This window comes from Lissotriton vulgaris, unplaced genomic scaffold (assembly GCF_964263255.1).
Source record: "Lissotriton vulgaris unplaced genomic scaffold, aLisVul1.2 SCAFFOLD_352, whole genome shotgun sequence".
Lineage (NCBI taxonomy): Eukaryota > Metazoa > Chordata > Amphibia > Caudata > Salamandridae > Lissotriton > Lissotriton vulgaris.
Window position 1 is genome coordinate 417,952 of NW_028245114.1, and position 17,160 is coordinate 435,111.

General features: G+C 53.4%; 1 protein-coding gene across 1 annotated transcript in view; it reads left to right on the plus strand.

Annotated features, from left to right (window-relative positions):
• The window catches only part of EPHA1 (EPH receptor A1), a 174,123-nt gene that overhangs the window by 66,365 nt on the left and 90,598 nt on the right, over window positions 1-17,160 (plus strand). The window contains exons 4-6 of the mRNA XM_086949006.1: window positions 544-699; window positions 2,264-2,587; window positions 11,450-11,574. Of these exons, the coding sequence (XP_086805132.1) occupies window positions 544-699; window positions 2,264-2,587; window positions 11,450-11,574 (605 nt within the window). The remainder of the gene's footprint in view (window positions 1-543; window positions 700-2,263; window positions 2,588-11,449; window positions 11,575-17,160) is intronic.

Here is a 17,160-nt window from a genome sequence, read left to right on the forward strand (position 1 = left end):
ATGACGGCCTTCAACAGTCGAAGGCTGCCTTTACATCAATAAAAGCAATGTATACATTTTGTTTGTTTAAGACAGGCCGCTCAGCAAGTAATGTTAGCACCAACGGGCTGGGAGGGGGGATTGAACTTTCCACAAACCAGGTTGATTCAATGGTATAATGCAACATATGTTGGGGCAGAGGGTGTGGCGCAGCAGCCAGAGCTGTCAACTCGGGAGCTGGGGATCCGGGTTCGAGTCTCGGCGTCAGCGCAGCACCCCGTGATTCTGGGCAAACCCCTTCATCTCCCCGTGCCCATGTGCAGCGCCTAGGAGGGGGGAGGGGCGGTAAGCCGCGCTATATAAATCCACAAACTGGGATCAAGTTTGCGCTATATAAAACTTTATAAATAAAATAAAATAATTAAAACTTGACTTCCCTTCCAGCAGCAGGAGCCAGACCCCCCCCCCCCCCCCGGCTGTAGATGGAATATTGTGGGGCTCATCCGGGGGTCCCCCCCATGTCTGTCTGTCCAGTACACTAACCTCTTGACCTCTCTCTTGCAGCCTGCCAGCAGGGGTTCTACAAGGCGTCCCCCAAGAACGCGCGGTGCCTGAAGTGTCCCCCCAACAGCTCGTCGGGGGCCCCGGGGGCCACGTCCTGTGTCTGCAACGCGGGGTTCTACCGGGCCCCCACCGAGGAGCTCTCGGCCCCCTGCACACGTGAGTAGAAACGGAGACCCCCCCCCCCCCAGGAGAACAGAGACCCCCCGCCTCAGAGAGAGGGTTTGTACCCCCCCAGGACCTGCCCCCCACCCCCGGAGAACAGAGACCCCCTGACCCAGAGAGAGGGTTTGTACCCCCCAGGACCTGCCCCCCCCCAGGAGAACAGAGACCCCCTGCCTCAGAGAGACGGTTTGTACCCCCCCCCAGGAGCTGCCCCCCCAAGAGAACAGAGACCCCCTGACCCAGAGAGAGGGTTTGTACCCCCTCCAGGACCTCCCCCCCCCCAGGAGAACAGAGACCCCTGCCCCAGAGAGAGGGTTTGTACCCCCCCCCCAAGACCTGTCCCCCCCCCAGGAGAACAGAGACTCCTGCCCCAGAGAGAGGGTTTGTACCCCCCTCCAGGACCTGCCCCCCCAGGAGAACGGAGACCCCCTCTCACACAGAGAGGGTTTGTACCCCCCAGGACCCTTTCCCCCCCAGGAGAACAGAGACCCCCTGCCCCAGAGAGGGGGGATTGTTCCCACTTGGCGCTGCCCCTTAAAAGCTGATGCCCCCCGAGGATGGAGTGAGTGACCACAGCCACGGCAAGAGGGGCTGGGGGAGACTCCCTCTCGGTCTGAGCCCCCCCCAACAGAGGGAGCAGAGCACTAGGCAGTCACTGACACTCTGATCTCCAGGTAGCAGGGTCCTTGGGGAGCCAGTGGGCAGTATCAGTATCCCTTGTGGGTCCTGGGACAGCCAGTGGTTACTGGACAGTCAGTGGGCAGTATCCCGTGTGAGTCCTGGGCAGTCAGTGGGCAGTTTCCTGTGTGGTCCTTGGGACAGTCAGTGGGCAGTATCCTGTGTGGTCCTTGGGACAGTCAGTGGGCAGTATCCTGTGTGGTCCTTGGGACAGTCAGTGGGCAGTATCCTGTGTGGTCCTTGGGACAGTCAGTGGGCAGTATCTCGTGTGAGTCCTGGGGCAGTCAGTGGGCAGTTTCCTGTGTGGTCCTTGGGACAGTCAGTGGGCAGTATCCTGTGTGGTCCTTGGGACAGTCAGTGGGCAGTATCCTGTGTGGTCCTTGGGACAGTCAGTGGGCAGTATCCCGTGTGAGTCCTGGGGCAGTCAGTGGGCAGTTTCCCGTATGCTCCTTGGGACAGTCAGTGGGCAGTATCCTGTGTGGTCCTTGGGACAGTCAGTGGGCAGTATCCCGTGTGAGTCCTGGGGCAGTCAGTGGGCAGTTTCCCGTATGCTCCTTGGGACAGTCAGTGGGCAGTATCCTGTGTGGTCCTTGGGACAGTCAGTGGGCAGTATCCCGTGTGAGTCCTGGGGCAGTCAGTGGGCAGTATCTTATGCGTGTCCTGGGGCATTCAGTGGGCAGTATCTTATGCATGTCCTGGGGCATTCAGTGGGCAGTATCTTGTGTGGGTCCATGGACAGTCAGTGGACAGTGTCCCGTGTGGCCATTGGGGCAGTCGGTGGGCAGTATCCCGTGTGCCCCCAGGGGTACAGAGCCCCCCCTTGCAGAGACCCCATCTCTATCTGCTGATAACCCGCCTCTCTCTCCCCATCTCTACCCAGGGCCCCCCTCTGCCCCCCGGAACGCCAGCCTGTCTGTCCAAGGCACTACCGTGTCCCTGTCCTGGCTGCCCCCCAGTGACCCGGGCGGCCGGCTGGATGTGACTTACCGTGTGACCTGCGACAAGTGCCCCCTGGAAGCGGGCCCATGCGAGCCCTGCGAGCCGGGCCCGGGGGCTGAGGGGCTCTCGGAGCCGGCGGTGACCGTGGAGGGGCTGGAGCCCTACTGCAACTACACCTTCACCGTGGAGGCGAGGAACGGGGTGTCGGGACTGGGGCACCCCCCCAGAGGCAGCGCCACGCTGCACGTCACCATCGGGCATGCAGGTAAGAGCAGGGGATGGCAGCAGGGTGGGTACAGCTTAGGAGACCTATGTTATCCAAAATATCTTCTCCTTATTAACTTAGGTTGTTTAAAACCGGCACACAGCCAACGCGTTTCGTTCCCTAGTGCCACGGGACCTTCTTCAGGGCTTACTCAAATTCAACAGAACGGATGTCACCGAAAGTGCTTCAAAAGTCCATTGGTGTGCAACGTCTCCTATTAGGATTTCCCCGTACGGACAGTCCAATTATATCTCAAGTATAGTCAGCTCTTTCCAAGGTAAATATCTTAGATGTAATGTAGAACAAAGTTAAAAACCGCCGCTCCCCTGAGTTCTAAAATGGCACAAATGAAAGATACCAATCAGCAATATCTTGAAGTAAATCAATTGAACTTCCACAATATAAGGCCCCAGGGCACACACTGAAGACTTCTCATATGGAACAAGCAACTTAGAAAGAGTCAAAGGTGCTTCTCAGCACTGTATGCATGTGTGCTCTTGGGCAGATCTGCTGCTGTCCTCTCCCGGGTTCGCTGCTGGTGCTCTACCCTGAGGGCTTCTTGCTCAGTTGTCGTGTCTGATTTTCTGGGTGTTCCCGGACCGGCTGAACGGAGCTAGAAATGCTGCGTGCTTGTGTAATTGTGACATATAATTATAGCCATATATTTACATCCGTTTGTAATTATGACATAATTATGAGGCTGCATGATCAGGAAGGACATTAATGCGCTGCAGACTGTCACCCGCAGGTCAACAGGGAAGCCTCCGCCTTTCATCCTTCCGGGGCCAGTGACGTGTGTGCTAGTGATCGGGTGGTAAGACCTGTGAGGGAAGGGCTCCAAGGCGATGACGCTCCAGATCTCAGGGTGCAGTTACCTCTGGGGGACCCCGGGCCCCTGGCCCCTGCTATGGGTTTTCGGACAAGTGTCCTCCTGTCCAGAGTCTGACGTGATCCCAGACAAGTGTCCTCCTGTCCGAGTCTGACGTGATCGGACAAGTGTCCTCCTGTCCGGAGTCTGACATGATCCCAGGCAAGTGTCCTCCTGTCCGGGGTCTTACGTGATCCCAGAAAAGTGTCCTCCTGTCCGGAGTCTGATGTGATCCCAGACAAGTGTCCTCCTGTCCGGAGTCTGACGTGATCCCAGACAAGTGTCCTCCTGTCCAGAGTCTGACGTGATCCCAGACAAGTGTCCTCCTGTCCAGAGTCTGACGTGATCCCAGACAAGTGTCCTCCTGTCCAGAGTCTGACGTGATCCCAGACAAGAGTCCCCCTGCCCGGGGTCTTATGTGATCAGACAAGTGTCCTTCTGTCCGGAGTCTGACGTGATCCCAGACAAGTGTCCTCCTGTCTGGAGTCTGGCGTGATCCCAGACAAGTGTCCTCCTGTCCGGAGTCTGACGTGATCAGACAAGTGTCCTCCTGTCCGGAGTCTGACGTGATCCCAGACAAGTGTCCTCCTGTCCGGAGTCTGACGTGATCAGACAAGTGTCCTCCTGTCCGGAGTCTGACATGATCCCCGACAAGTGTCCTCCTGTCCAGAGTCTGACGTGATCCCAGACAAGGGTCCTCCTGTCTGGAGTCTGACGTGATCCCAGACAAGTGTCCTCCTGTCTGGAGTCTGACGTGATCAGACAAGTGTCCTCCTGTCTGGAGTCTGACGTGATCAGACAAGTGTCCTCCTGTCCGGAGTCTGACATGATCCCAGACAAGTGTCCTCCTGTCCGGAGTCTGACATGATCCCAGGCAAGTGTCCTCCTGTCCGAGTCTTACGTGATCAGACAAGTGTCCTCCTGTCCGGAGTCTGACATGATCCCAGGCAAGTGTCCTCTTGGCCGGAGTCTGACGTGATCCCAGAAAAGTGTCCTTCTGTCCGGAGTCTGATGTGATCCCAGACAAGTGTCCTCCTGTCCGGAGTCTAACATGATCAGACAAGTGTCCTCCTGTCCGAGTCTGACGTGATCAGACAAGTGTCCTCTTGTCCGGAGTCTGACATGATCCCAGGCAAGTGCCCTCTTGTCCGGAGTCTGACGTGATCCCAGACAAGTGTCCTCCTGTCCGGAGTCTGACGTGATCCCAGAAAAGTGTCCTCCTGTCTGGAGTCTGATGTGATCCCAGACAAGTGTCCTCCTGTCCGGAGTCTAACGTGATCAGACAAGTGTCCTCCTGTCCGGAGTCTGACGTGATCCCAGACAAGTGTCCTCCTGTCCAGAGTCTGACGTGATCCCAGAAAAGTGTCCTCCTGTCCGGAGTCTGATGTGATCCCAGACAAGAGTCCTCCTGCCCGGGGTCTTATGTGATCAGACAAGTGTCCTCCTGCCCGGAGTCTGACGTGATCAGACAAGTGTCCTCCTGTCCGGAGTCTGACATGATCCCAGACAAGAGTCCTCCTGCCCGGGGTCTTATGTGATCAGACAAGTGTCCTCCTGTCCGGAGTCTGATGTGATCACAGACAAGTGTCCTTCTGTCCGGAGTCTGACGTGATCACAGATAAGTGTCCTCCTGTATGAAGTCTGACGTGATCCCAGACAAAAGTGTCCTCCTGTCCGGAGTCTGATGTGATCCCAGACAAGTGTCCTCCTGTCCAGAGTCTGACGTGATCCCAGACAAGAGTCCTCCTGCCCGGGGTCTTATGTGATCAGACAAGTGTCCTCCTGTCCGGAGTCTGACGTGATCACAGACAAGTGTCCTCCTGTCCGGAGTCTGACGTGATCAGACAAGTGTCCTCCTGTCCGGAGTCTGACGTGATCAGACAAGTGTCCTCCTGTCCGGAGTCTGATGTGATCACAGACAAGTGTCCTTCTGTCCGGAGTCTGACGTGATCACAGATAAGTGTCCTCCTGTATGGAGTCTGACGTGATCCCAGACAAAAGTGTCCTCCTGTCCGGAGTCTGACGTGATCCCAGACAAGTGTTCTCCTGTCCGGAGTCTGACATGATCAGACAAGTGTCCTCCTGTCCGGAGTCTGACGTGATCCCAGACAAGTGTTCTCCTGTCCGGAGTCTGACATGATCAGACAAGTGTCCTCCTGTCCGGAGTCTGACGTGATCCCAGACTAGTGTCCTTCTGTCTGGAGTCTGACGTGATCACAGACAAGTGTCCTCCTGTCCAGAGTCTGACGTGATCCCAGACAAGTGTCCTCCTGTCCGCAGTCGACGTGATCCCAGACAAAAGTGTCCTCCTGTCCGGAGTCTGATGATCTTGCAGGTGGTGCGGTCTGGGTCAGTCTGGCACCAGTATCGAGACCGCCCGGTCCGACCCTGGAAGGCTGAAGAGCACCGGCGACCAAGCAAGGGGATCTGGTCGGGGCCTGTCCTCTGGCTTCAGGCAGCGTCACGTGATGGGCCTAGACATGTCCACCACCTTCCCTACGGTGTCAGATGATGGACCTAGACAAGTCCATGCCTTCCCTACGGTGTCACGTGATGAACCTAGACATGTCCACACCTTCCCTACGGTGTCACGTGACGGACCGTGACATGTCCACACCTTCCCTACGGTGTCAGATGATGGACCTAGACAAGTCCATGCCTTCCCTACGGTGTCAGATGATGGACCTAGGCATGTCGACTGTCTTCCCTATGATGATTCAGTGACCCACCTTCAAGACTGACCATCAAGGACCCACCGTCAAGGACTGACTATAACAGATCCACCATCAGGGACCCACCATCAGGAACCCACCCTCAGGGACTGACCATCATTGCCCCACCATCCAGGACTGACCATGAAGGACCCACTGGCAAGGAGAGACCGTCAGGGACCGACCGTCAAGGATTGACCATCAAAGACTCATCGTCAAGGACCCACCGTCAAGGACCCACTGTCAGGGACTCGCTGTCAAGGACTCACCGTCAAGGACCCACTGCCAATGACCTTCCCACTCCCAGCGTAAGCTCTAACACTATCAGCCCACACTCACCTCCAGGTCTTCACTTGTGCATCTTCTGGTTGTTCTAGTCCATCACTTGACCAGGTCCTGCTCTAGCCGCTCCCTCTCGCTTCTGGTTCTTATTAGGCATCACATGAGCAGGTCCCGCTCACAAGCCCTCGCTTCGTGCCCCAAACTGTGGATTGCTCTGTTGGGCCACCAACGGATCTACAAGCAGTGCATCCTTTTTTATAATGCCTTGAAACCCTGGTCCTTCCTCCATGCCTGACCCTGGTCTGTGTCCTGGTCCTTCCTCCATGCCTGACCCTGGTCTGTGTCCTGGTCCTTCCTCCATGCCTGACCCTGGTCTGTGTCCTGGTCCTTCCTCCATGCCTGACCCTGGTCCTTCCTCCATGCCTGACCCTGGTCCTTCCTCTATGCCTGACCCTGGTCCTTCCTTCATGCCTGACCCTGGTCCTTCCTCCATGCCTGACCCTGGTCTGTGTCCTGGTCCTTCCTCCATGCCAGTCCCTGGTCTGTGTCCTGGTCCTTCCTCCATGCCTGCCCCTGGTCTGTGTCCTGGTCCTTCCTCCATGCCTGACCCTGGTCCTTCCTCTATGCCTGACCCTGGTCCTTCCTTCATGCCTGACCCTGGTCCTTCCTCCATGCCTGACCCTGGTCTGTGTCCTGGTCCTTCCTCCATGCCTGACCCTGGTCTGTGTCCTGGTCCTTCCTCCATGCCAGACCCTGGTCATTCCTCCATGCCTGACCCTGGTACTTCTTCCATGCATGACCTGGTCTGTGTCCTGGTCCTTCCTCCATGCCGGATCCTGGTCCTTACTCCATGTCTGACTATGGATCTTCCTCCATGCCTGACCCTGGTCTGTGACCTGGTTCTTCCTCCATGCCTGACCCTGGTCTGTGACCTGGTTCTCCCTCCATGCCTGACCCTGGTCTGTGTCCTGGTCCTTACTCCATGCCTGACCCTGGTTCTTCCTCCATGCCTGACCCTGGTTCTTCCTCCATGCCTGACCCTCGTCCTTCCTCTGTGCCTGACCCTGGTCCTTCCTATGTGCCTGACCCTGGTTCTTCCTCCGTGCCTGACCCTGGTTCTTCCTCCATGCCTGACCCTGGTCTGTGACCTGGTTCTTTCTCCATGCCTGACCCTGGTCCTTCCTCCATGCCTGACCCTGGTATGTGTTCTGGTCCTTCCTCCATGCCTTACCCTGGTCTGTGTCCGGGTCCTTCCTCCATGCCTGACCCTGGTTTGTGTCCTGGTCCTTACTCTATGCCGACCCTGGTCCTTCCTCCATGCCAGACCCTGGTCTTTGACCTGGTTTTTACTCCATGCCTGACCTTGGTCCTTCCTCCATGCCTGACCCTGGTATGTGTCCTGGTCCTTCCTCCACGCCTCTCCTGGTCTGTGTCCTGGTCCTTCCTCCATGTCTGGCCCTGGTATGTGTCCTGGTCCTTCCTCCACGCCTCTCCTGGTCTGTGTCCTGGTCCTTCCTCCATGTCTGGCCCTGGTCTATGTCCTGGTCCTTCCTCCATGTCTGGCCCTGGTCTGTGTCATGGTCCTTCCTTCATGCCTGATCCTGGTCTGTGTCCTGGTCCTTCCCCCATGCCTGATCCTGGTCCTTCCTCCATGTCTGACCCTGGTCTGTGACCTGGTTCTTCCTCCAGGTCTGGTGGTTCCTGTTCTCACTGTCTTGTGCCCATCGTGTAAAGATGCTGGTGGTTCCCGCCTGTCTTGTGCCTGTCGGGTAAAGGTGGTGGTTCACTGCCTCTCTCTGACTAGTGCGCCTCGTGTAAAGGTGATGCTGGTGGTTCTTGCTCCCAATCTCTTATGTCCGTTGTGTAAATATGATGGTGGTTCCTGCTTTGAGCAAATAGTGCCCATCATGTAAAGGTGGTGGTGGTTCCTGTTCTCACTCTCTTGTGCCTTTCGTGTAAAGGTGGTGGTGGTGGTGGTGGTCCCTGCTCTCACTGTCTTGTGCCCGTTGTGTAAAGGGGGTGGTGGTTCCTGCTCCCACTCTCTTGTGTCCATCGTGTAAAGATGCTGATGGTTACTGCTCTCACTGTCTTGTGCCCGTCGTGCAAAGATGCAGGTGGTTCCTGTTCTCACTGTCTTGTGCCTGACGTGTAAAGGTGGTGGTTGTTCCTGCTCCCACTCTCTTGTGCCCGCCGTGTACAGATGCTGGTGGTTCCTGCTCTCACTGCCTTGTGCCCGTCGTGTAAAGATGCTGGTGGTTACTGCGCTCACTGTCTTGTGCCTGTTGTGTAAAGGTGCTGGTGGTTCCTGTTCTCACTTTGTTTTGCCCGTCATGTACAAATGCTGGTGTTTATTGCTCTCACTGTCTTCTGCCTGTTGTGTAAAGGTGGTGGTAGTTACTGCTCTCACTGTCTTATGCCTGTCGTGTAAAGGTGATGCTGGTGGTTACTGCTCTCATTGTCTTGTGCCTGTTGTGTAAACATGCTGGTGGTTTCTGTTCTCACTGTCTTGTGCCTGTTGTGTAAAGGTGGTGGTGGTTACTGCTCTCACTGTCGTGTAAAGATGCTGGTGGTTCCTGTTCTCAATATCTTGTGCCAGTCGTGTAAAGGTGGTGATGGTTACAGCTCTCACTGCCTTGTGCCTGTCATGTAAAGGTACTGGTGGTTCCTGCTCTCACTCTCTTGTGCCTTTCGTGTAAAGGTGGGGGTGGTTACTGCGCTCACTGTCTTGTGCCTGTTGTGTAAACATGCTGGTGGTTCCTGTTCTTACTTTCTTGTGCCTGTTGTGTAAAGGTGATGGTGGTTACTGCTCTCACTGTCTTGTGCCTGTCGTTCAAAGGTGGTAGTGGTTACTGCTCACACTGTCTTGTGCCCGTTGTGTAAATGTGGTGGTTCCTGTTCTCATTCTCTTGTGCCTGTCGTGTAAAAGTGGTTGTGGTTACTGCTCTCACTGTCTTGTTCCTGTTGTGTAATGGTGCTAGTGGTTCCTGTTCTCACCTTCTTGTGCCCTTCGTGTAAAGATGATGGTGGTTCCTGCTCCCACTCTCTTGTGTCCGTCGTGTAAATGTGGTGGTGGTTACTCCTCTCACTGTCTTGTGCCTGTTGTACAAAGATACTGGTGGTTCCTGCTCTCACTCGCTTGTGCCTGTCATGTAAAGGTGGGGGTGATTTCTGCTCTCACTGTCTTGTGCCTGTTGTGTACACATGCTAGTGGTTCCTTTTCTCACTGTCTTGTGCCTGTTGTGTAAAGGTGGTGGTGGTTACTGCTTTCACTGTCTTGTGCCTGCCGTGTAAAGGTGGTAGTGGTTACTGCTCTCACTTTCTTGTGCCTGTTGTGTAAAGGTGGTGGTGGTTCCTGTTCTCACTCTCTTGTGTCTGTCGTGTAAAGGTGGTGGTTGTTACTGCTCTCCCTGTCTTGTCTCTGTTGGGTAAAGGTGCTGGTGGTTCCTGTTCTCACTCTCTTGTGCCCGTCATGTAAAGGTGGTGGTGGTCACTGCTCTCACTGTCGTGTAAAGGTGCTGGTGGTTCCTCTTGTCACTCTCTTGCACCCGCCATGTAAAGATGCTGGTGGGTCCTGTTCTCACTGTTTTGTGCCTGTTGTGTAAAGATGCTGCAGGTTCCTGTTCTCACTGTCTTGTTCCCGTGTGTAAAGGTGGTGGTGGTTCCTGTTCTCACCTTCTTGTGCCTGTTATGTAAAGGTGCTGGTGGTTCCTGCTCTCACTTTCTTGTGCCTGTCATGTAAAGGTGCTGGTCGTTCCTGCTCTCACTGTCTTGTGCCTGTCATGTAAAGGTGCTGGTGGTTCCTGTTCTCATTTTCTTGTGCCTGTCATGTAAAGGTGCTGGTGGTTCCTGCTCTCACTGCCTTGTGCCTGTCATGTGGTGCTGGAGGTTACTGTTCTCACTGTCTTGTGCCTGTCATGTAAAGGTGCTGGTGGTTCCTGTTCTCACTGTCTAGTGCCTGTTGTGTAAAGAAGCTGTTGGTTCCTGTTCTTACTTTCTTATGCCTGTCGTGTAAAGATGCTCGTGGTTCCTGCTCCCACTCTCTTGTGCCTGCCGTGTAAAGGTGGTGGTGGTTACTGCTCTCACTGTCTTGTGCCTGTTGTGTAAAGGAGCTGGTGGTTCCTGTTCTCACTGTCTTGTGCTTGTCATGTAAAGGTGCTGGTGGTTCCTGCTCTCGCTCTCTTGTCCCCATCGTGTAAAGGTGGTGGTGGTTACTGTTCTCACTGTCTTGTTCCTGCTGTGAATAGGTGCTGGTGGTTCCTGTTCTCACTGTCTTGCGCATGTCGTATAAAGGTGCTGGTGATTCCTGTTCTCACTGCCTTGTGCCTGTCGTATAAAGGTGCTGGTGATTCCTGTTCTCACTGTCTTGTGCCTGTCGTATAAAGGTGCTGGTGGTGCCTGCTCTCACTGACTTGTGCCTGTCATGTAAAGGTGCTGGTGGTTCCTGTTCTCACTGTCTTGTGCCAGTCGTGTAAATGTGATAGTGGTTACTGCTCTCACTGTCTTGTGCCCGTAGTGTAAATGTGGTGGTGGTTCCTGTTCTCACTGTCTTGTGCCGGTCGTGTAAAGGTGCTGGAGGTTCCTGTTCTCACTTTCTTGTGCCCTTCATGTAAAGGTGCTGGTGGTTCCTGTTCTCACTGTCTTGTGCCTGTTGTGTAAAGATGCTGTTGGTTCCTGTTCTTACTTTCTTGTGCCCGTTGTGTAAAGGTGGTGGTGGTACCTGTTCTCACTCTCTTGGCCTGTCGTGTAAAGGTGGTGGTGGTTACTGCTCTCACTGTCTTGTGCCTGTCGTATAAAGGTGCTGGTGGTTCCTGCTCTCACTGTCTTGTGCCTGTCATGTAAAGGTGGTGGTGGTTACTGCTCTCACTGTCTTGCGCCTGTCGTATAAAGGTTCCGGTGGTTCCTGCTCTCACTATCTTGTGCCCATCGTGTAAAGACGGTTCTGTGTTCCTCTGCCCCCTTGTAGATTACACTCCTTCTTACCCTGTTTTTGCCCTCTTGCAGCCCCCGTGACTGTGTCCTCCCTTCGGCTGGTGGATCAGGGGGTGCACTCCCTGTCAGTGGCATGGACGGGTCCTCGTCACCGGAGCTCTTCCTCGCTGCAGTACGACGTCATCATCCACCCCAAGGTGAGTCTCTCTCCGGCGCTCACGACCACTCTCTTCTCTCACCATGTTTTTAAACTTTTTCCCTTGGATTCCCCACAGTCTAGTGTTCTGCGCCCCCTTTTCTCTCCATTCTTCTTGTCTCTCCTCTTGAATTTGTCTTGTCAGCCTCATCTCCTTCTTTTCATTCTGTCCTCAGTCTCTTCAGTGCCCCCTTACCTTCTTTTTCCCAATCTTTGACACCCTTTCTGTTTTTTTCTCTTTATTCTCTCGTTTCCACTTTTAGGTTTCACCTAAACAAAATCTGTTGTATTTAAAATAAATCTTGAGAGGAGCTAGAGCCTGTCCACTGCTTACCTTTACTTACCATTTGTCGCTCTAATTTCCATGCTTCTGATTGGCCAGCACATCGTCTGCCTTCACTTTGCATGTTTTCATGCTTTGCCTGTCCACGCCGAGCATGACCCAAGTACAGCTTCTGCTCACTGGCCAGTGGCTAGTGGTCAGTGTGCTTCCACTGGCTACGCACTTCGGAAGGTACTTATTAGGTCGAGCCCAGGCAGCATATGCACTTTCTCTTCGAGACATGCTGTATCTATTCTGTGGGCTTACAGCCCGCCCATTGCCTTTTTCTTCATCCCTTCGATTGTCCTTTGTGTCTGGGACTATTTTTTTCTTTCTTTCTTGCTCATCTTTGCTGTGGCAACTTAAAGGCACCAAGCCGCTGCCGCGGCCCCCATTCCCTCAACACTCACTCCGGGCGTCCTCTGTAAACAGATCTATAATTATTGTTCCTATCGCCTCAGATAGAATGTCAGACACTGTTTACGAGGGGGCCACTTTAATTTACTTTCTTTGACTTCAAAGTGAGAGGATTTCCCTCCGTTCCACAACCCCCTCCCGCTTCGCTGCTTCAGCCGCCGCACCCCTTTCCGTGTTTAGTAAACGAGTGCTTGGATAACGGTGCTTGGCGCCTGACAAAGCAACACTGATCGCCATCTTGGACTTTCAATCCGAAACGCAGCAATGTTTTAGGACTTTAGAATGGACTAATGGTGTAGAAAAATGGTATCCTCTGAGAAAACTCATCACATAAATCAAGATTTCACTTTTTATCAGTCAAAAATTCACAGTATACTACTGTACATAGCACCAAACTGTGGGAAAAGCTATTTCGAAAATGTCGGCCTAGATTGCGACGAGTGTTCATGTCATGGTGTTACTTCCTATTGCAGAACTAGCATTGATTGCTTTGGTGTATGCGAGGCCGCGTTCTGAAAAAAGACATAACAAAAAATATTGTCAGAAAGTTTTGGCATGGTAACCTCCCTCTCCTGCCCGACTCTGAATGCAACTTTGACTGAATATGCACTCGGCTCCTGCTAATCGGGTTCCCAGTGCCTGTGTTCTTTCCCAAAACTGTACGTGTGTTTCCACATTTGGCACACCTCTGCCCTACATGTAATCCCCTTGTAAAAGGTCCCAGTGGTACCAAGGGCACTGTGACCAGAGAGGGTCCTTGAGGGCTGCATCATGTATTATTGCACATTAGGAGACCCCTCACCAAACACATACGCCCGCCACTTCAGCCTGCGTGTTGTGGTGCAGCTAAAACTGAAGAGTCGACCTGGCATACATCCCTGTGTGCCAAGTCTGCCAGCACTGCAAGAGGCATAGGTAAGTCCCCCCAAAGCAGGCCTTACAGCCCTGAGGCAGGGTTCACTATGCCTCTTGTGAGGGCATCACTACATGAGCAGATTTGCCCCTATGGTGTCTAAGTCCATTCTTGGTGTACATGGGCTGTGAGCTTGTAAATACGGGTTCCACAGCTCCATCATGGCATCACCGGATCCCACATATTTGTACCAAACATCTCAGATTAATGAGCCCACACTGATGCGAGTGTTGGGTTAATTAATAAATGCACTCAGAGGGCACCGCAGAGGTGCCCCTTGAGAACCTACCTAACAACTAGTGTGTGGCTGACTGGTCCTCACCAGCCTGCCACCTCTAGACATGTTTCTGACTCCCTGAGGTGAGACCCTTGCGCTCTCGTGGGTCAGAAACAAAGCCTGCCCTGGGTGCAGGTGCTTCACACCCACCCTCAAGCAGGAGCATCATTCAGGGCGGCGAGCCTCAAAGGCTTCCTGCCCTTTGTTATGCTGCCCAGGGCCTCTCCAGCTAGTGGAGGTGCTTCACACCCACCCCCCAGCAGGAGCATCATTCAGGGCGGCGAGCCTCAAAGGCTTCCTGCCCTTTTTATGCAAGCCAGGGTCTCTCCAGCTAGTAGAGATGCTCGCCCCCTGACCAAGCCCCACGTTTGGCAGTAAGGCCAGCGGAAATATTAGTAAGTAGGAGAGGTGTGTCCCCTCTCAGCCAGGACCACTCCTAAGGTGTCCTGAGCTGAAGTGAACCCCTCCTTTGAGAACCTTCTATATTGATTGTGAGGATTTTAGCCAATAGGATTGGGGTATGCCCCTATAGGGAGCGGGCTCTGTACATACTATATCAAAGTAAGGTAAGTGTGCACAGAGTCCTGTGGATTCCCAGGGTCAGGGATGCATTCAAAAAATCACACTCAGCAGCACGAGGGCGGCCGGGTGCAGAGTGCTGAGGCCCATGTTATCCAACGGGGATAGGGGCCTCCGGTTGGTGGCTGCTCACGGGCACTCCACTTGGATGTGGAAGCAAAGCTCCTAGGGCTTAGCTCTGGACAGAAGGAGGATGAGAGTTAGCACACAAGGCGCACCCACATTGGCACAGGGGCAGCCAGGTACAGGGTGCTGATTTGGCGCCGGCTGCCCCGTTTTTCTCAATTGGGATTGCCAGTTTTTGTTTTTTAGCTGCAGGCTCGGTCCAGGAAGTCTTCCGGGAGGAACCATCAGCTGGGCAGGTAAGTTGGAGGGCTTGGAAACGTAGGTGCACCTCGGGTTTTCCTCTCCAGGGCACAGGACGGTAGAATGCAGAGGTGCTTATTGTGGTCTGATTTCACCTTACTGGGCCACTCGCGGTTGGGAGGTGGTCCCCGTTCAGTGGCTGCAGGCGATGTCTGGAGTCCTGGAGGGGTCAACCGGTGGACTCAGACTCTGGAGCGCTGGGGGACCTCGCTGAAACCAGTGGGCCACTCGGACTCGGCCATAGTCGTAGGGTGCAGTGGTGGTTCCAGCCGTCGGTTTTCTTTTTCCTCAGCAGGCTCAAAGTCTATCTTGGGTGTTTCTTTTGAACAGGGCTGCTGTTCACAGGAGATCCAGTCACTGTTGAAGGCAGTCAGTCCTCCCAGGGGTTCTGGAGGTTGCTGGCTGCAGGACAAGGTGAATTTTTGCACAAGATTTCTGGAAACTGCAGACGGGCCGGTAGGGCAGGGCCTTCTCTGCAGTCTTCTCTGCAGTCGTCTCTGCAGGGCATCTTCTTTCGTCCTTTTTCTTCATAGGTTGCAGGAAACTGCCTTCTTGGTTCAGGGCTTCCCCCTAAATACTGTATTTAAGGGGTGTTATAGGGGTCTCGAGGTCAGTAGCCAATGTGTGAGAGTTGGCCGGGTAAAGGAAGACATTGATTCAGCCAGGGAAGCCAATGGCTGCAGTCTACAGCCTTGTTTCTTCAGTCCCTGAAGAGTTTCTGTGAGAAGTTGCGTCCCCCACACCTAAGCCTCGCTCCTTGCTTTCCAAAGACCACCTCTCACCTGAGACGCGTCAAGTCCCGACCTGTCCACTCAAGGTTCAGCCCATCAGGCGCCAAGACAACTGGGGTCCCTTGTTCCCCATGTGGGGAGCCCCTTCAGCTGCCCCGCCCCCCTACCATGGATGCAAACGTCGACTCCAGGCTTCAGTGCCCGCTCCAGTGTTTAGAAGCTGAATGTCTGCAGCAGGGAGCACCAATAGAGAACTCTCTCCACATTTCTTTCTCTCACTCACTCAGTCTCCTTCCTGTATTTTTAGGTCTCGCCTAGCGTTGCAGCGTGGAAGCGCTGCTCGCGTAGAAAGATTTATTGGGGTAAAGTATTTTGTGTAGAGGGACTTCTGTCACCGCCCATGGTTTGAATTGGGCAATGATGATATTTATGTTAAACTTTTGTTTGTGATTGGTGTTCAGTGGGTGTTTGTTACTACCATATTTTTTTTTTGACACGCTCATGGGACAGCGGGTCTATGGCATGTCTTGCTCACGCTGCCTGCACGCGCCAGTACGCTCTGTGATTGGTTGGCAACTTGCAAATAATCAGTGTGATTGGTGGACCTTGTCAACCAATCACAGAGTGTACTGGCGCGTGCAAGTAGCATGAGCAAGACACGCTGTACACTCGCTGTTCCAAGGGCAGCAACGGCACCAATTCCTTTTAGGTCTTGCGGGTCCCTTCCCCCCGCCCCTCAGGAGAAACAGACGCTACGCGCGTCTTCTGTTTCCCTCCGCAAAAAAAAGTAAAGCTCGCCACCCGCGAGTGCTCTTTAAAGGGAAATCATTCCTTTCATCCGTGCTCTAAGCACTTCCTGGTAGCACAACAACCAATCCCACCGCAGAACATAGGCTGAGTAGGTGGGACTTCTGTCAAGTATGGTGACCAATGAATGTAGAATTGTAAGCATCTCAGCCAATCTTAGCCCGCCAAACAAATTTAGAATTTTCAATTGGCTGTGGAGCCTTCACGTGCTTTTCCCGAGCCGTCCTCCTGCACTCAGTGGGCGCCACCCAGTTTGGACCGCGCATCAGGCTGGACTTGATTGGGCGTCCAATTGGGGTGAGTAACCATAAGTTATTCACAGACTGCTGCCGTGTGCCATTTTGGATGGGAGAGAGAAAGGAAGCGCAGACTAGGGTCCTAAGTTGTGAGAGTGAGTTCAATGTTAGCGATGCAATACCTGTTTACATTAGAGGTGAGCGGTGCAACAAGTTCACAGGGAGAGCCGAGCCTTGTTTTTCTTGAAAGTGAAAGCATTTCTCTTCCTGCAGGCACGGCAAACGCTTTACAGGCCCTTACGTACACAATAAACATGGGCACCGCTTCCCGCCTCCGCTGGATTACAAGTCTTACTAGACATTCACTCACTGGTGCATATACTTTCGTCCACTCTTGTAAGGTGGAAACAGACCATGCACAGGGTAAAGTGCTAAGTCGCCACTGCTCTATGAACAACATGCTATCTAAATTAATAAACACATACCTGCCAATTTGAAGAACAATCTCACACTCATGTAAATGCAATCCAATAGGTTTTGCATTTACAAAACTTTTGACTATTTGCATTTTAAATTTCAATGCCTTTTATTTACGTTTTACAAAACAAAATTTATATAAAAAATAATGTCATTTACAATGTTAATCGCTCAAAATAATGTAATTGCGAGACCTATTGTTAATTGTAAATGCTTGTTCTTCTCCTCTTACAGCTTCTCTTTCTCATCCCCTGTGTCGCCCTCTCTCCACTGGCTCCGTCTTGTCCCACTCTCAGGATCTCTCCTTTTACTATTTCACTTTTATTCTTTCTCTTCTCACACGTGTAGTCCCGTCCCCTGTTTTTCTTTCACTGATGTGCGCTCCCTTCCTCCTCTCTCTCCCTCTTCTGATGAATGATCCCTCCTTCATACCTCCCTAATCCTGGTGTATCATCCTTCACA